This window comes from Cottoperca gobio, chromosome 12, assembly GCF_900634415.1.
Source record: "Cottoperca gobio chromosome 12, fCotGob3.1, whole genome shotgun sequence".
NCBI lineage: Eukaryota > Metazoa > Chordata > Actinopteri > Perciformes > Bovichtidae > Cottoperca > Cottoperca gobio.
Window position 1 is genome coordinate 1,251,265 of NC_041366.1, and position 18,955 is coordinate 1,270,219.

Consider the following 18,955-nt stretch of genomic DNA (forward strand, 5'->3'; position numbering starts at 1 on the left):
TAAACGCCTCCGAAACGCATTTTCTAATGACATAGAAGCTCTGGATGGCATTAACTTGGCCTCCAGCACCACTGTAAGGAATCTTGGTGTCATCTTTGATCAAGATCTGTCGTTTAACTCCCACATAAAACAAATCTCAAGGACTGCCTTCTTTCATCTACGTAACATTGCAAAAATAAGACACATCCTGTCTCAAAATGATGCAGAAAAACTAATCCATGCATTTGTTACTTCAAGGCTGGATTACTGCAACTCATTGTTATAAGGTTGTCCCAAAAAGTCACTTAAGACTCTTCAGTTGATCCAAAATGCAGCGGCACGTGTATTGACTAGAACAAGGAAACGGGATCATATTACTCTTGTATTAGCTGCAGTGGAACCAGCTTCCAGTTTGTGTTCGGGAGGCAGACACACTCTCCACATTTAAGAGTAGGCTAAAGACTTTCCTTTTTGATAAAGCTTATAGTTAGGGCTGGCTCAGGTTTGCCCTGGATCAGCCCCTAGTTATGCTGCTATAGGCTTAGACTGCCGGGGGACACCTCCCTGCTCTCTTCCTTCTCTTCCTCTCTCTTCCCCTCCCTCTCTCTCATGTGGCAGGTTGCCACTGATAAAGTTTACGTCAGGATCATGAATCGTGACAGCGCCTGCTGACCTGGTCCTGCTGGACACCGGGAAGCCTTATTTACATTTTCCTGGATTCATCCATACTTTCTATTTCTTTTTTTTCCAACACAACATAATTTCTGTCAAATGTTGTATTTGTACTATGTTGTTTATCCTGTACACACGACATCTATTGCACGTCTGTCCGTCCTGGGAGAGGGATCCCTCCTCAGTTGCTCTCCCTGAGGTTTCTTCCATTTTTTCCCCTTTAATTTTGGGGTTTCTTTTAGGAAGTTTTTCCTTGTGCGATGCGAGGGTCTAAGGACAGAGGATGTCGTAACCTGTACAGTCTGTAAAGCACACTGAGACAAATGTATAATTTGTGATATTGGGCTATACAAATAAATTTGATTTGATTTGATTGATTATAGCAGCTTCCAACCAAGCAAGTTGGAGTACTTACGTTGGCGGTCTGGCTGATCCTTCCGAGCTGCGGCAGTCCCTCCTGAATCAGACTCCAGTTTCTCCTATCGAGCTGCGGCAGTCCCCTGATCCTGATCCTGATCCTGCTGCCAGGCTGCGGCAGTACCCTGTTCCAGTGTCCCCTGCCAAGCTGCAGCGGTACCAATTTTCCTCTGCACTCTCCCAACTTTGTTGGAGGTCTCGCCTTGGCCTTCAACCTCCAGAGGGGCTCCTCCTATGTTGCCCACCTCCTGGACGTCCAGTCACCCTCCTGCCCGGTTCTGCCCGTCCATTCAACATCCCGCCCTTCCCCCAGAGCGGCCCCGCTCGCCTGGTTGTCCTCCTGACCTTTCCCCAAAGCGGCTCCACCCTTTGGTCTTGTCTCATGGTCACCCTCCTGCCCTAATATAACTTTTGGCCCAGCTCCTAGGCCATCCCCCTGAGTTCTGCTTCTGCCCTGCCCCCAGACAATCTGACTGGGGAATCTTGCTCCGCCCCTGTCCAGCTACTGCTTAGTTCCCTGGCCACTTTTCTCCTTTGTAATTTACTGTTTTATTATGAATTTCTTTGAATTAATTGATTTTGAATTAATCAGTCAAATTTGCAATATCTTTTTATTGAAGAAACATTTAATACATAAAGAGTAATCCCCTTGAGGAATCTCACATTCCTTTAAACTGCTGCATGATAGACAGAAGATGTTCGCTGCGTTTCTGGATGCTGTTCTGCTCCTCCGTTAGCCTCTCCTGCTCCTGCAACACCTCCTCCTGAGGACCCATCAGACAGAGGAAAGAGGTAATATAGTATATCATGCTCCCATATCACAGTACACAATACATTTCGTCTTCTTCTGTGTTATTGTTCCTGTTTTCTTCTTCTGTGTGTTTACTGGGGGATAACATTTTTCAACTAAAGTTAAACATAATACTGCCACCTACTTTATCGGAGGCCACTTTACCACTGTACATTTTTTATTAAATTAGGCCTATTTTTATATTTGAAAGGTTAAAAATACGGGATAATCCCGGGAAAAACGAGAGGGTTGACAGGTATGATCCACAGACAGAAGGTGAAGGAAATGCAAAATATATTTAGTCTCTGACAGTGCTACGTTCTTATGTGACTGCTTTGATTAATAAATGTATTGTTTGATTTTGAAACCGTAGCCGTATGTTGTTGTTGTTATATAGCATTTATGATGCTATTCCATGTTTAATCAATTTATTTCATTTTAAAAATTGCCCCAACAATTTTTAATAGCCCCCTCAGTCACTTCATGCTGGTGCCTGGCCTGCATCTGTAGTCTACATTCATGTCACATTTTCTATTCTATGTTTTTAATTGAATTAAGAGTAAATATATAAGTGGTCATATTATATAAATTGTATTAAATGCTTGTTACGTCAACTCTCTCCTGAGTCTCTTCCTCGCCTCCTCCACTTGCATCTACCCTGAGAGGGACTAAGATGCGAGGAGAGGAGTAGAGGATGTCCAAACTGGGAAATGGGAAAAGCCTTCTGTGTACAGTACAGCAAAAAGTCTGTTCAACATGAAATGGGAAAAGGTTAGTGTGGTGTGTGTGTGTGTGTGTGTGTTTACGGACTCTGAGTCTGCAGAGCTCCCTCCTCTCTCTGTCGTTCTCCCCGGCTCTCGCTCGGAGCCATGCCTCATTTTGAAAACGATGCCTGTCCAGCATCTCCTGTAGCTCCTGACACACACACACACACAAACACACACACACACACACACACACACACACACACACACACACATACACACACACACACAGACACACACACAGACACACACACACACACACACACACACACACACACACACACACACACACACACACACACCTCTTATGTCCAGATGCCCTAAAGCATTTTGGCAAACTAATTTGTTAGCAGGTTAACATCATAAAAACTTTGTTTGAGTGTTTTACAGAAGATTAGATCAGAGTAAACAAGTTAGATTGAATGAATTAAATTAGATCATTTAGACTATATTCAATTGGATGAGATTCAATTGGAGGAAGTGATGAACCTGTAGCTGTTGTTGTCTGCAGGCATCATGAGCTGCTTTCTCTTTTTGCAAAGCAGCAGCAGCTTGAGACAACTCTGACTTCTCTCTGGGAAAAAGAAATTCAGCAGTGAAGAAATCAATACAAGTTTGATAAGTATATGATATTCAGACAGCTAATCAATTAATCATCGAACCAGATAATCTTCAAAGTGAACCCAACTGTATTAGTTTTCTACTGAAGTTACTTGTGAAACATTCTTTTTACGTGTATTGACATTCATGGTCTGACATAAATGTGTAAAACAAACTAAGTACAGATAAACCATGTGCATGTACCGATCCAGTTTCTGGAACTCCTGGTCCAGCAGAGTGAAGGCTTTCTGTACCATTTGCATGGCCTGATCTCGAACTGCACTGAAGTCTCTGTGGACAAACACCTGCAGGAGGAAACATTACCTTTCTTAGTATGTGAACAGACAGTAGGCTAAATCAACTACTACAACTACTTCAACTACTAGGCCTACTGCTACGAGTGTTACAACTACTACTGTTACAACTACTACTGCTACTAAAACTACTACTCCTACTAAAACTACTACTGCTACTAAAACTACTACTCCTACTAAAACTACTACTGCTACTAAAACTACTACTCCTACTAAAACTACTACTGCTACTAAAACTACTACTGCTACAACAACTACCACTGCTACAACTACTACTGCTACAACTACTACATCTACTACTGCTAATACTGCTTCAACTATTAAAACCAATACTGTTACTTCTACAACTACTACTGCTATAACTAATACTACTATAACTCATACTGCTACAACTACTACTTTTACTACTACTACTGCTACTTCTACTACTTCTACAACTACTACTTCTACAACTACCACAATGCAATAATATAAAAATAATTATCATGTAAAAAAAAACTACTATACAGCTACAAAATGTACTATGCAAAACATTTACCACCCCCCTTCATCCTGCTCTGTGGAACCCTCCCAGAATGATAAAAATGTGTTTCCACAGGGACTCTTTTAGCAGCGGACCTTGGGAAGTGGAGACAGGAGAGAACAGGTCTGATTTATTATGCAGATTTTTCAACTGTGCATTAGCGTTAACCAATTGTTATGAAATGTCAGTGATGATGTCAACTTGTAATTTTAGCCACTGAAAGATCGCTGCATTCGCTACTCAAACCATGCATTTATTCTCTATAGGGGCACGGCCAATCCAACACACCAGCATGGAGAATACCCATCCAATAAAGATTTATAAACCAAATGTGCTTGTGTCCTTAAATTAATATACGTGTCTGTAATAACATAAACAACATGTATATGGGTTGTCAATTCTGAGCTACACAAACGTAACGGCGACAGAGATCAGACGGCTACTGGGATCACCTTCGTTACACTGCTACAACTACTACTCTTATAGCTACTACAACTGCTACTACTACTACTACTACTACTACTACTACTACTACTACTACTGTAACAGCTACTACTGCTATAACTCATACTGCTACAACTACTACTGTAACAACTACAGACAGAGTAGTTGTTACGTGCATGTAACAACTACTACTGCTACTACTGCTACAATTACGAATACTACTACTGTTATGACTTCTTCAACTACTCCGGCTAGAACTACTACTGCTCCTACTACTACTGCTATAACTCATACTGCTACCACTACTACTGCTACAACTGTTACAATTATTATTGCTACAAATACTACAATTTACTACTGCTACAAGTTGGCCTACTACATCTACTAATGCTACAACTAATACAATTACTACTGCTACAACTGCTATTACTACTACTGCTACTTCTACTACTGCTATTATTATTATTACTACTACTACTACTACTACTACTACTACTACTACTACTACTACAACAACTACGCATATTACTACTGTTTCGACTTCTTCAACTACTCCTGCTCCAACTACTACTAATATAACTCATACTGCTAAAACTACTACTGCTACAGCTCATACTGCTACTACTACCACTCCAATACTACCACTACCACTGCTACTACAACTACAACTGTTGCAATTATTATTGCTACAACTACTACAATTTACTACTGCTACAAGTACTACCACTACCACTGCTACAACTACTACTACTGCTATTACTGTTACTACTGCTACAAATACTGCAACTACTCCTGCTACAACTACTATTACTACTACTACTACTACTACTACTACTACTACTACTACTACTACTGCTATAACCCATACTGCTACCACTACTTGTCATGATCTGGATTTTCGTGTTTCCTGTTTTATTTTGAAATGTTCAATTCCCCTTGTGTCATGTCTTGTTTTACTTCCTGTCCTTGAGTTTTTCCCTCCTCCTGTGATTGTTGATTTTATCCTCCTGTGTCCATTCACCCTGCCCTTGTGTCGTTGACTTTTTCCCCCAGCTGTGTCTCATTCCCGTGATTAGTGTCTGTGTGTATATATCCCTGTCTGTCCCATTGATACTGGTCTGTTCGTCACTCTTGTTACTAGATGTTTCCTTGTGCCTCCTCGTGCTCCCTCGCGTTCCCTCTTGTCATCCTGGTTTGTGTTATCAGTTTACTTTTTACCTTTTGTATTTTTATTAGTGATGGCGAGATGAAGCTTCATGAAGCATTGAAGCTTTCCATCCAATTGGTTTGCTCATGGGCCATCATCAAGTGGACAATAAATGTAAAATCGGCGAAGTGCAAGGCTGCAGTGGATTTAAAGTATCTTTGCCCTGAAAATTCTTTGACGCACACATATAGGACTGAATATAATGTTCTATTTAAAAATAAAGATTGATGTTATTACGTGTTATTGAGAAGAGAGTGCCTGGAAATAAATGTGGGCTTTTTACGCCTTAAATGAGTGCAGTTTAAGATTGGACAGAGAGAAGGGGAATGACATGCAGCAAATCGCAGCAGGTCTGTTTCGAACCCCGGGCCGCTGCGGCAAGCATTTGAATGTGGGTCGCCTGCTCTACGAGCTGCGCCACTAGGGCTGTGTAATGTACACGTTGGATGTACATTATCTTTTCTGTAGATTTAGATTTAGTATCTTTACTTGCTCACAGGGAAGATGATGCTGGTGTGCATAACAATTGTTTCGCTAGTTGGCTGGCTCCATAATGATCCAATACAAACGCAATACCAACAACTCAACAGCAACAATGCATACTACGACAACAACAACCCACAAATTTGTGGTTATATAAAGTGTTGATTATGAGGGGGCTCAATTGTGGTTCGCTCCCCCTTATATTTCGAATCGCACGCCAAACCCACGAGGCTTCGAACGTCATCACATACGTCATCAACACAAGCCTCGATACGCGCTTCACAAAAATCTTCCGCGGTTACTCGACACACCCTTCGAAGCCTCGACATGGAAGGACACATCACTAATTTTTATAGCCTGCTCCCTCTGTTTTTCTTTGTACCTTTTGTGTTTTTGGCTTTGTTTCATTAAAGCTTGCTTTTTGTTAAAACCCTCGTCTGGCGTAGGCTACTGCATTTGGGTCCTCCCCTTCACCGCATCGTAACACTACTACTGTTACAACTACTACTGCCAATACAACTACTACTGCTACAACCACTACTTGTACAACTACTACAAGTAGCCTACTACATCTACCACTGCTACAACTACTACTACTGTTACAACTACTACTGTTATTACAACTACTACTGTTATTACAACTACTACTGCTACTACTGCTCCAACTACGAATACTACTACTGTTATTACAACTACTACTGCTACTACTGCTCCAACTACGAATACTACTACTGTTATGACTTCTCCAACTACTCCTGCTACAACTACTACAACTACCACTACGACTGCTATAACTCATACTGCTACAACTACTACTCTTATAACTACTATAACTACTGCTACTGATACAACTACTGCTACTACTGCTATAGGCTAACTCATATTGATACAACTACTACTGCTACAGCCAATGCTACTACTGCTATAACTCATATTGATACAACTACTACTGCTACAACCAATGCTACTACTGCTATAACTCATACTGCTACTACTACTACTACTACTACTACTACTACTACTACTACTACTACTGCTGCTACTACGGCTATAACTCATACTACTACTACTACTACTACTACTACTACTACTACTACTACTGCTAATAAGGCTATAACTCATACTGCTACAACTACAACTACGAATACTACTACTGTTACGACTTCTTCAACTACTACTGCTATAACTACAAGTGTTACAATTATTATTACTAAAATTACTACTGCTACAAGTACTATATCTGCCACTGCTACAACTACTACTGCTGCAACTAATACTGCTGCCACTACTACTGCTAAAATTACTACTTTTACTACTACTACTACTATTACTGCTACAACTACTACTGCTACTTCTGCTACAACTTTTACTGCTTCTACTACTGCTACTTCTACAACTACTGCTACAAGTACTACTCCTACTATTACTCGCATTCCATACGAGTTAAGCCAGTAACCCTGCTGGTAGAGTGTTGTCTTGCTGCTGCCTATTTAAAAAACAAAACAATGGCGTGGTCATGCAACAAATGCAGTGGTTTGTAACTTGCTGTCTGAAAGTACCTTTACTATTACTTCTGCTACTACGTCTATTACTGCTACTGCTACTTCTAGTTCTGTCAATCTTTCTCGTACTACAACTCCTGATGCACAGCCTTTTTAGGACACTGGCTGAATTTTGCTTTGTAGCTCTTCCACATCTTATCCACCAATCACTTATCCACCTTTACAATACCACAACAGGATGTGGTTTCAAAACAAAATTGTTTTATTTAAATTTAGTTTGTTCACGTGTGCACAACGTCATAACCTGTGCATTAGCTGTTGTGTTCCTGGACTGGTTGATCGGAGAAGACTGGCCCAGCTCGTAGCGAACGTTGGGAACCTTTGTGGGAGTGAAGCTGTTAACGGTTAAATCCAGAATGAAACCAAAGTGTTAAAACTGAGAAATGAGACTCAAACAGAGCGTGATATGAGACTGAAACTGCAGACACACAAAAAGATGAAACAGAAACAGCTGCTGACCTGTGGCTGATTCCCTGCAGACCAAACTCTGACAGAATCTCCTTCATCACTATGGAGAAACAAAACAGTTTTATGTTTTATTTTTCAGATTTTCACACCATTATTTGGCTGGTACACACATTATATTGTCAAGATTACTGTAACATGACATTGCAAGGTCTGTTCCTGCTCGCCAGGATGAACCCTTTAGTTTTAATGACACATTACATTACAGTTCATTTAGCTGACGCTTTTGTCCAAAGCGACGTACACCATGACCTTCCCTCCAACACCACCCTTATTATTTGTTACTGTTTTATATGTGTATGTACAGTATATTGATGAAAATCTTTGTTGGGCATTGATGAAGATGAAAATGACACCTCTAAATGGAGGAAAAGATGAGATGTATCTTCCTCTCAGTTGGATGATAAAAAGAAGTTAGGAAAGGTCTCCCTCTTGTGTCCATGCAAGGCAAGATTTGTTCGCTGTGTGTCAGGACAAAAGTTTAATTTTATCTCCACTGTTGGTATGAGTAGCCAAATCATCAGATTGTTTCTATAGGGAATATAATGTGTATAACTATATTAATAAAATAAATTTGAATAATGTAGCCTACCTGGTTGTCTCTCTGAAGGGTTAATGAGCTTCATCACCTTCAGGTCATTAAACTCCTGCTCTTCATTTTTCCCTCCAAATACATACAGCTGTCAACCAAAAAAAGTATATTTTATATTATAAGACATGCAATAATAAACAGAAATTATATAATTTTCCAATGTTTAGCGGCACACTGACGTGGCTGTGGTGGATGAATGCAGTGTGTCCATGTCGCCGGGCCGGAGGTATCCCAACGTACAGAGGAACCTTCCACTTCATTTTAGCTGGAGAGACACAATGTGAAATATTTGAAGAACATAACTCAATCCTTTACTTTCTTCACAATAATTCTTATACTCAGTTAATCTGCAGCATCTCACTCACAAATACTGAGTTTATGGATTTCAATGGAAGACGTCACCATGCCGTCCTCATTTGTGCTTTTGCCACCAAACAGGTAGATATCCTCCATGGGATTTAACATAGGAAAAATGACATTCAGTAGAACAAAGAACAACAGAGAAATTATCCATAAATGGGGTGAAAATGGCAAAAAATGATGCATTTTAAAACAGTTATTTCAAATTTATATTATGTGTAATTCTTCTTTGATTTCCTTTTATATTATTTAGACTATTATATGCACTTTATATCATTTTAAGCTTCTGTTCTGATGTTTATATGTTGCTGTTTTTTATACCCTGCTCTACAGAGAAACACTATCAGAAAGAACAAATCGGATTTGCCTGCAGTCTGAAGGTAGCCTAACATGCTGTTCATGGAGCTCATAACACAGGAATATTCAACATAATCTAAACAACAACAACAAAGAAATAATCCATACATCTGCCCTCACACAGCCTCCATGACTGCTGCTTGGCAACGCCCATGTTATATTTTGAATTATCACAGACAAGGTGCTGGTTAAGGGGGGGAATCATTATGGGAGCTCAGACAGTACTACTCATCAGTACAATAAGCTCCCCCCGCTGTAACCTGTGTGGCTTGAACCATCGTGAACTCTGAATGCAGAGAGGGAAAGCTGCCCCCCCCCCCCGTCTTCATGCTGCTGCTGCGGAACCACTTACAGTCTGAAATGTCTTTTACATTCATGTACCAGTTCAGTTTATTCCACTTACACTAAACACGTGTGTGTGTGTGTGTGTGTGTGTGTGTGTGTGTGTGTGTGTGTGTGTGTGTGTACTTTATCGTGGTGTGCAGTCAGTGTTTGTCCACTGCAGGCTCCAGGTGATTCTCCCTTCACCTCCCATTTCTGCCACACCAAGTTCTCTAAAAACAAGAGAAACTACAAGGTCAGGAGTCAGAGACTAATGAACAATCTGTAGAAATCACAAGTGGCACTGTGATATGTTAGGGTGTGTAAAACTTTTAAAGAACTACACTTATGGAAGTCCAGGACTGACTACATTGATAATATTATTGTTTTTCCTTTCTATTCTTGAAATATAAATACTAATATTGTATGTGAATTAGATCAGACCTGTGTTGAGAACATGGAAGTCTTTACAGAAGTCTCCACCTGCTTCATAACCTCCAAACATGAACGCCTGATCTCCAACCAGAGCAAAACTCTGACCACACCTACACACACACACACACACACACACACACACACACACACACACACACCACACACACACAAACACACACACACACACACACACACACACACACACACACACACACACACACACACGTACAATAAACACACAAATGCTAAAAATGATTGTTTGTGTGTGTTTCAGTTCTCATAAGATTCAACAACCTCTCTGCATTTTAATATAATACAATACAACATTCCTGCAATAAATCTTCACTTTGTGAAACTATTAATAATTGTCTTACAGGGCAGGAGGCAACGATCCGCTAGTTTTCACTGGTGTCCAGGTGAGAGACACTGAAACAGAGAAGAGAGATGCACAGAAACTGAGTGACACACACACACACACACAAACACACACACACACACACACACACACACACACACACACACAAACACACACACACACACACACACTTGTCATAGTCTTTATAAGTTGATTTTCATAGGAAGAAGATAAACAATTAAATCTAAAAGCTTTATGGAGGGTTTTAAAAATGATCAGCAGGGATGGAGAGTATTCAGGATTTATAATGAATGGGGTTAAACATTAAAAAGATGGTAATTTAACATAGATGATGATGATGATGTATGGACCTGTGTTGAAGACCAGGAGATCGTCGATTGGATTCCCTTCCCGAATGCCTCCGTACACGTAGATGTTGTCTCCTACAGCAACAGAGCTGTGTCTGAGGGTTCGGAGGGCCACCCCCCCGATTTCTAAGTGATCCCAGGTCAGAGACACTGTTAGAAAATGGAAATACCATCCCAGCGCTGTCAGGCTTTATTGAACTATTCCTTAATGTAATACTAAAGCAACAATAACAACAAAAGCATTAGGACAAACCAGCTCGATGTTCCTCTTTATTTCCACCTGCTGTAACATCCTCACCTATATCAAAGCTGTAGACTCCTGGAAGACACTCAGTGGCATCAGGGCTGGACGCTCCTCCGAACAGATACAGCTTTCCTTTCACAACACTTAACAGGAAGCAAGATGAAGCTATTTATATATTGTCAGTGCTGCACAGTACTGCTGATCCCATCGAGAATCAAAATATCGACACAGCTTTCAGTTCACTGCGTGTTTCCATTCAATGAATAAATGAAATGACGAAAAAAGGAAATGTGAATTAGGCATGTTCCCATCAACTGCTTTGAGTGTATAAACCAGGCTGTGCAATGCGTAGTTACGTCAGAAGTTGGCAGTAGAGCCTACACTTTACACAGGGCTATTATCTGCTAGTGTAAACAGTACAAGACATAAAGGTTGCAAGTCGCTTAGGTCATCTAACCATATACGAGGAAAAATATAGCTATGGTTTGGGTTAGGATGTTTTGTTTCATAGATGTTACTTTTGTCTCCTCATTGTTGCTACTACCAGCCATGCGTAATGGGAATATCGGGGAAGACGCCGGCAGCAGAAAAGGATGATCATTCATGTTAGTTGTTCTCTACGTCAGAATTTATTTTGCAAATGGCGTTTCTGTATCCCATTTAGCGCATCAACTAATTTTTGGTGAAGGTAAAAAACACCTCAAGGGAACAAAAAACTTTTTCCAGCAAATGAGGATTGAGAATTGTTTCCGTTTCAATACAGCTTAATCTAATGTGATACTTAAAAATGTACATAAAACTCCTTGAATTTCCTTGAAGATGATCTTTTTGGTCTTGCTGTATGCTGCCCTATTGTTTCCTTGCTTGTTTTATTGAATCTTATTTAGCAAATGAGCTAACACAAGCTAACTGTACGCTATCCATTTAGCATATGAGCTAACACAAACTAACTGTATGCCACTTTCTTTTTGTTAAAGTTGCGTAAGCGTGGACGCAGCAAATGCATATTGCTGCACTCCAGAGGTCATGTGTAGAATTCCATTGATTAACCTTCGAGTGCGTAGAAGAAAATCTAATACTTTTTCTGCTCTTCCCCAATGATCAATGCCAAGTAACAAGCTAACTCAGTCAGGGCTGTAGTTTACCAAAGAGTGTGTCCTCCTCTGGCTGAGGGAACTTCTCCACTCTGAGGAATCTCTTCCCACGTCACATCATCAGGAGAAACTACAAGCAACAACAACATCTCTGGTTATTAGTTATTCTTTTCAGTCACAACAGCTCAGCTTTATAACAGCAACAGTGTTCCTGGGTTTACAGCAAGAGCCTTTGATCAGTTTTCACATCTGTAATTCTGCTCAACTACTAAATTGGATCTAATGAGGAATAAATAGTTCCATAAATATATACATAAATAAATAAGAAATAATGTTATATTCTCAAAAGTTTCTTTTTTGAGCTGGAGTTTAGTTTCCTGTATATATGGTCATGCATACAGTGTATAGTGGTAAATCTTTTGCAGGAATTGTATTCTGTTGCAGACAAACTATACAGAGAGTAAAATGGGGATCTGCTTGTAAAAACTTTGCTCAATAACACTACTTGCGTACAAGAATTCAACAGGGCACCTTAAACATCTTCTACACACAGGAAAAAGTAATAAAATGTTCAGACCTTCTCGGCTTCAGTATAATCCAGACTGCATCTTTCATTTGTACCTGTTAGCATGTAAAAGTCACTGAAGTAAACAGGGATGTCCTCCTAAACAAATAAAGAAAATCAGCAGACCATTACCATCCATATTACATTTTTGTGTGTAAATGTGAAGCAGGCTGCTGTTTGTCAAATCTCTCTGAATTAAAAAAAGGTTTTAAAATAAAATTTTAAAGAGTCACCCCTTGGTTGATGCTGGAGGTCCCGCCGAACAGAAAGGCGACGTTTCCTGCCACAGCTACTGCGTGGCCCTGTCTGTGACAGAACACATGGACAGTAAGAAGGTGTCTGTCAATCTAACAATGAGCAACCATCACACAAAAGAAAGTTTCACTCACTCCACATAAAGCCTTGAATGAGTTTATCACATGGCTCAAAACTATCCTGCAGAGAGGAGTAATTCAGTCTAGTTTCAGACATTCACTCTGTTTTGTACGAAAACAGTGTGACCCACCTGGGACATGGGGCTTCTCCCCTCATCTCTTTCTCCAGCCAGTGTCCGCTGGCTAATGCCATCTTCACATCTGCTGTCTCTCTTACAAATACACACACACACACACACACACAAACACATACACACATACACACGCATACACACATACACACACACACACACATTGTTTGGATCATAATTTCTGAACTGTGAGGCAATGAAGCAAATATTTTTACCACTATTCCTACACATTTCTAATTTGTGTGGCCTGACAACATACTCTACTGTAACTCTTAAACACATTATGCAGGTACAGCAGAATGATGATCAACTTTCAAAATGTGATGCCATGTCACCTCTAGGTGGCGCAACAGCAACATCATACATTTAAATGACCATATCCAGTTACATATGAATACATACTTAACATTTTTTGTTTGAGACAAACAACTAATTCAGAGGATTGTGTGGCCTTGTTGGAGGTATTCGCTCTCTAAATGTTTTCCATTGACATTTCTAAAAGTGACATCAGCAGGATGAAACCTACCTGTTGATCTTTGTGCCTGTCAGGATGTTGGATTCTTGCTTTTTTATTTCTATCGTTGTTTAAGTGAGGCTGCACTAAGCCACAGATGAGTCATCTCAGCTCACAGTCCAACAGCTGTCCTCTGAGTCTCAGTTTACAGGTAAACTACACTTTCCTCTGCTGGTACACTGTTGCCTAGCAATGCCTCTAAACACACTGCCCACCAAAGCGGGTCATCATTCAACAGGGCAAAGTGAGAAAACTGAGAAAAAAGTATATATATATCCTTAATCAGTAAAACAAAATGACAAAAGAAATAATCCTCATTATCAGGAACACATACAGTATCAGCTTTTGCAGGTCTGACTTCATGTCAAGAAGATAACATAAAACATGCATTAATCATGAAGGGGCTTGTGTTCAGGTAAAATAATACAACTTTAACTTTACCTGTGAGCTCCAAGCAGAGATCAGGGTAAAGAACTTATAAACCTTTCTACACAAAATTCAGTATTTATATTCTTTGTTGAAGCAGTTTATGTCGGTGTGGCGCTTTCCTTTGCCTGTTCAGCCATTATTGCTGCTGATCAGAGTGACTTCATTCTTCTTCTGTTGTTACCAAACAGACTGGAAACATAGAATGGGACTGTAAATAATATTATAAACGGTATGGTTTATAATGGTACAATTGAATTGAATTACAACATGTACACAGGAGTGAACTGATTCGAGCTCTGCAGAGCCAAACTATTTTCATAGAATTTACTGTGACCATTATTACCTTTGTAAGATAAATGTGGTGGGTTGTTTTGCTGCTTGGCCCACTCTTAATTTCGAACAACTAATACATCTCAATAATCATTTAAAAAAATGTTAAACACTAAGCAGGAATTAATGGAAAGTCTGTGAAAGAGGAAGTCGGCCATTCCTGGGCCACCCTTTGGACTGACATCAACTGTTCACCATCCACATCACTTCCCCTCACTCTTACTTCTTTCTCCCCCCTCTCTTCAAATTAAGTTATATCTCTCGTTACCTCTGCCCGTCCTACCACTTGCCCTCTGGACCCTATTTCCTCTCACCTTCTCCAGTCTATTGCTCTTCACCACCTTTTCTCACCAATCTCATCAACACTTCCTTAAAGGGCCTACGAAATGATATTTCGTCAGTGTTATTGGGCTTGGTATATGATAGAGGTTGCATATCTATTGTGAAATGTGCCATATATATTTTTTTAATATTGATGTATTGGTAATAAATCACGATCATAACAGCATAAAAATTACTTCCGCTAACAACAATCGATCGCTGCACCGAGAGCATCCACTTCGGCAATGTTCGGGCGATGATGTCACAAGTAGAATACAGCCACCGCCAGTGTTCTTCTGTGTTGAAGCGTCCAGCAAAGACTGCTGTCAATTATTACGAGAAAGAACGGACAACAATCGATCGCCAAGGATAATTGTGAAGCGATGTGTTGTATGGGGATGTGGGGCCGTCTCCAAATCTAGCTTTCTGTGGCCAAAAGATGATAAAATGTCGCGTTTATGGACAAGACAAGTGCGTTGATGAAACCAATGATTTGTGGGCAGCACTTTGAGAGATCGTGTTTCGAACAAACTATGCTCGCCAAGGAAATGAGATTCAAAAAGAATTTAAAACTAAACACAGATGTTGTGCCTACAATACTGGCGAGACCCCAGCCAGCACAAGCCAGCACGCCGATTCAAATACGTCCGCCGGTGCAGAGTCCTCCACCAAAGAGATGACGAAATGCATTTGCCAAAAGGGAGAGAGCAAAGGTAAGCCATGCTACTTGTTTACTTTATTTATTGTTTCAAGCATAAAGCCATAATCGGTCTAGGCCTAGTGTATGGAACGAGTTTACACCAGGCCCTGGCCAATATCTGTGTTATTGTTTGTAGTATTAATAACTTTAGCTAATTACACTTCATTAGCTTAATTAAGTATAGATTCAATGTTTATAACAGGCTTCCCCATTTTATTCTGTAGTTTGAGTAAAAGCGTGAGTCTATTTAACTTTTAACTATCACCCTATTATTACATAGGTATTGAAACATTGGTGAATGAAGCCACGGACAGAACTGAGGATACCTGTATGATCAGCGACCATCTATTGGACATCCAGACTGGGGAGGAAGCCGTGTGTACACCAGTAAGTATACAGACTGTACGTCATTTGTACATTACAGTTCTAGTACCAGTAGACATTCACATGACATGTTAAAAATATCACCACATGCATGTACATAATTCATATATTTGTTTAATTTGATATAATTTCTCTCTCAATTAAACCACATCTTTTATTATGAATGTTATTAGATAGTTTCTTTACGCAGACATGTATAAACACGCAATACAATTTCAAGCTGGTTTGAAAGATTTATTAGAAAAGTTGTGTTTTGTACATTTCAGACATGTCAGAAAGAAATTGCTGTGCAGACGGATCCCCCTCCACGGACACACCACAAGTCCATGCAGGCGCGACCACGTGTCAGGTCAACTGGACTGCAAGTTCCAATCCAAGTTGGTTGTTCCAAAGGTCAGCATCATACATACATACATACATACATACATACATACATACATACATACATACATACATACATACATACATACATACATACATACATACATACATACATACATACATACATCGCTGATCACCTGCTTGTTGTCTGTCTCTCTTCGAATACCTGTGGTAGGCTGTCTGCAACACCCAAACATCCAGACACTTTGATTTGAATCCTGGGTGATCTGTTATGCAGGTTATGTTTGCACCATGTCCCTCATATTCATTGAATTCCTCCATGACATCCTTTTCTTTGCAGCAGCTCTTCAATTGCTTCCATAATTGTACATTTTTCACATGTATACCTAATTGTACAAAGGAAGAATGGTAAGAACATGTACACAATATGCAATATCCAGAAAAAAGGCCAATATTAACGTCATCTTAATTTCATACTATTTATATGCCTGTGTTTCACGACAGGCTCGTAAGCAGCTCATAAGCTTGTTATGGTCGTACGGAGGTTGGATCTATCTAGTAGCAACTTGTTACCCGTTTCACGTAAGTCTCGTAAAGTTACGATATCGTAACTTCCATGAACATCTGGTAAGTGTTCCGGCTACTATAGGCAGCCTTGAGACGGTCAGTACACAGACTATACTTTATAAACCAGCGCTGTCCTCCAGTCTGTTTGTTAGCTAATAGCTAATGCTTTATATACAGCCTCGTAATATATGACGTTTGACATCAGACACAACGATAGAACCTCAACCGCAGAAATGTTGAGAAAGAATCAAGTTATCAAGTTATCAAGCTTTACATACGTCCATGTGTCCAAGTAGAGAAATAATTGAATATTTAGCGATCGAGCAATTTGCGGACAACTAGTCGGGTTCATAACAATTCAAGGAAACCAAGCTATCGACTCGCTAGAAGCTATCGATAGCTTGCGATCTATTTACGATCGAGGATAATGTTACGTTTTATTATGATGTATTCACTATTTATTGGGAAGTTCTATGAACTATAGTCAAATGTATATACCTGTCTGTGTTCTGTTGCCGCACAGGATCTCCGCCAAATCCAGGATCACCGTCACCATCATCCGCATGCTCGCTCCCGTCTGTGTCTCCATCTTGAATACTGTGTCTCGAGCTGCTCTGTTTCCACCACGTTAAACTCGCCCGCATGATCTAAATCCACGACACCGGCATCCTCTTCAATAAACTCCTCTTCTTCTCGATTCTGTCGAAATATCCGAGCCAGAGTCCGACATCGCCATGTCTGCCGCTTCTGCCGTCCTGTCTGTGTATTCAACTGGTGGACTGTATTCTACTTGTGACGTCAGAACACGGCGTCGGGTGTTTCCGGTAGCGGCAATGTAAACATCGGTGGTCGACATACTAAATCATGATTTATTAAATACTACGATCATTGTGTCATAAATAACACATCATTTTACACCACAAATAGCATTTACTATCATCAGTAGAAATTCATGTTTATCATTTCGTAGGCCCTTTAACAACTGGTTGCTTTCCTAACAATGTTAAGGAGGCAAGAGTGAACCCTCTCTTAAAGAAACCCTCACTCGACCCCTCTGAAGTGAAAGACTACAGACCTGTCTCTCTTCTTTATTTTCTTTCCAAAACACTAGAGTGTGCAGTCTTTAATCAACTCTCGTCTTACCTTCACCAGAATAACCTTCTTGATCCGCACCAATCTGGTTTCAAGGCAGGCCACTCAACTGAGACTGCCCTGGCTGTGACTGAGGAACTTCACGCTGCTAGAGCAGCCTCCCTCTCCTCTGTTGTGATCCTTCTGGATCCTCCTTTACACCCTCCAAGAACTGGGAGTCTCAGGCTCTGCTTTCTGCCTTCTCGAATCCTACCTAACGAACCACACGTACAGGGTAACTTGGAGTGGGTCTCTGTCGGACCCTTGTCAACTCACCACCAGGGTACCTCAGGACTCCGTCCTGGGTCCACTCCTCTTTTCTCTGTACACCAACTCACTTGGCTCTGTGATTCACTCTCATGGCTTCTCATATTACAGCTACGCAGACGACACTCAACTGATTCTGTCTTTTCCCAGATCTGAAATCAGGTGGATGCCCAGATCTCGGCTTGTCTGGCTGACATCACTTGAAACTCATCCTTGACAAGTCCGAGCTCCTTTTCCTTCTGGGGAAGGGCTCTCCCATCCAAGACCTTACCATCAACATCGGCACCTCTGTTGTTTCCCCGATTCGGACTGCAAGGAATCTGGGTGTGACACTATACGACCAACTGTCCTTCAGTGCCAACATCACTGCAACAACCCGCTCCTGCAGACACACTCGGTACAACATCAGGAGGATACGTCCTCTACTGACTCAGAAGGCGACGCAGGTTCTTGTCCAGGCTCTGGTTATCTCACGCCTTGACTACTGCAGCTCCCTCCTCGCTGGACTGCCTGCATGTGACATACAACCTCTACAGCTCATCCAGAATGCAGCA

General features: G+C 40.7%; 2 protein-coding genes across 2 annotated transcripts; both read right to left on the bottom strand.

Annotated features, from left to right (window-relative positions):
- Positions 1-1,665: 1,665 nt before the first annotated feature.
- On the bottom strand, positions 1,666-9,265 carry LOC115016971 (uncharacterized). The gene is made up of 9 exons (XM_029445125.1): positions 9,178-9,265; positions 8,992-9,077; positions 8,813-8,900; positions 8,215-8,263; positions 8,000-8,090; positions 3,427-3,527; positions 3,112-3,196; positions 2,669-2,773; positions 1,666-1,832 (listed from the first exon to the last, which is right to left on the bottom strand). The coding sequence occupies exons 1-9, from the start codon at positions 9,263-9,265 to the stop codon at positions 1,728-1,730; spliced, it is 798 nt and encodes a 265-aa protein (XP_029300985.1). The 3' UTR covers positions 1,666-1,727.
- Positions 9,266-10,655: 1,390 nt separating this feature from the next.
- Positions 10,656-13,478, bottom strand: LOC115016972 (rab9 effector protein with kelch motifs-like). The gene is made up of 4 exons (XM_029445126.1): positions 13,417-13,478; positions 11,307-11,395; positions 11,012-11,158; positions 10,656-10,711 (listed from the first exon to the last, which is right to left on the bottom strand). Exons 1-4 carry the CDS (start codon positions 13,476-13,478, stop codon positions 10,656-10,658), a joined length of 354 nt encoding a protein of 117 aa, XP_029300986.1.
- Between the last annotated feature and the right edge of the window lie 5,477 nt (positions 13,479-18,955).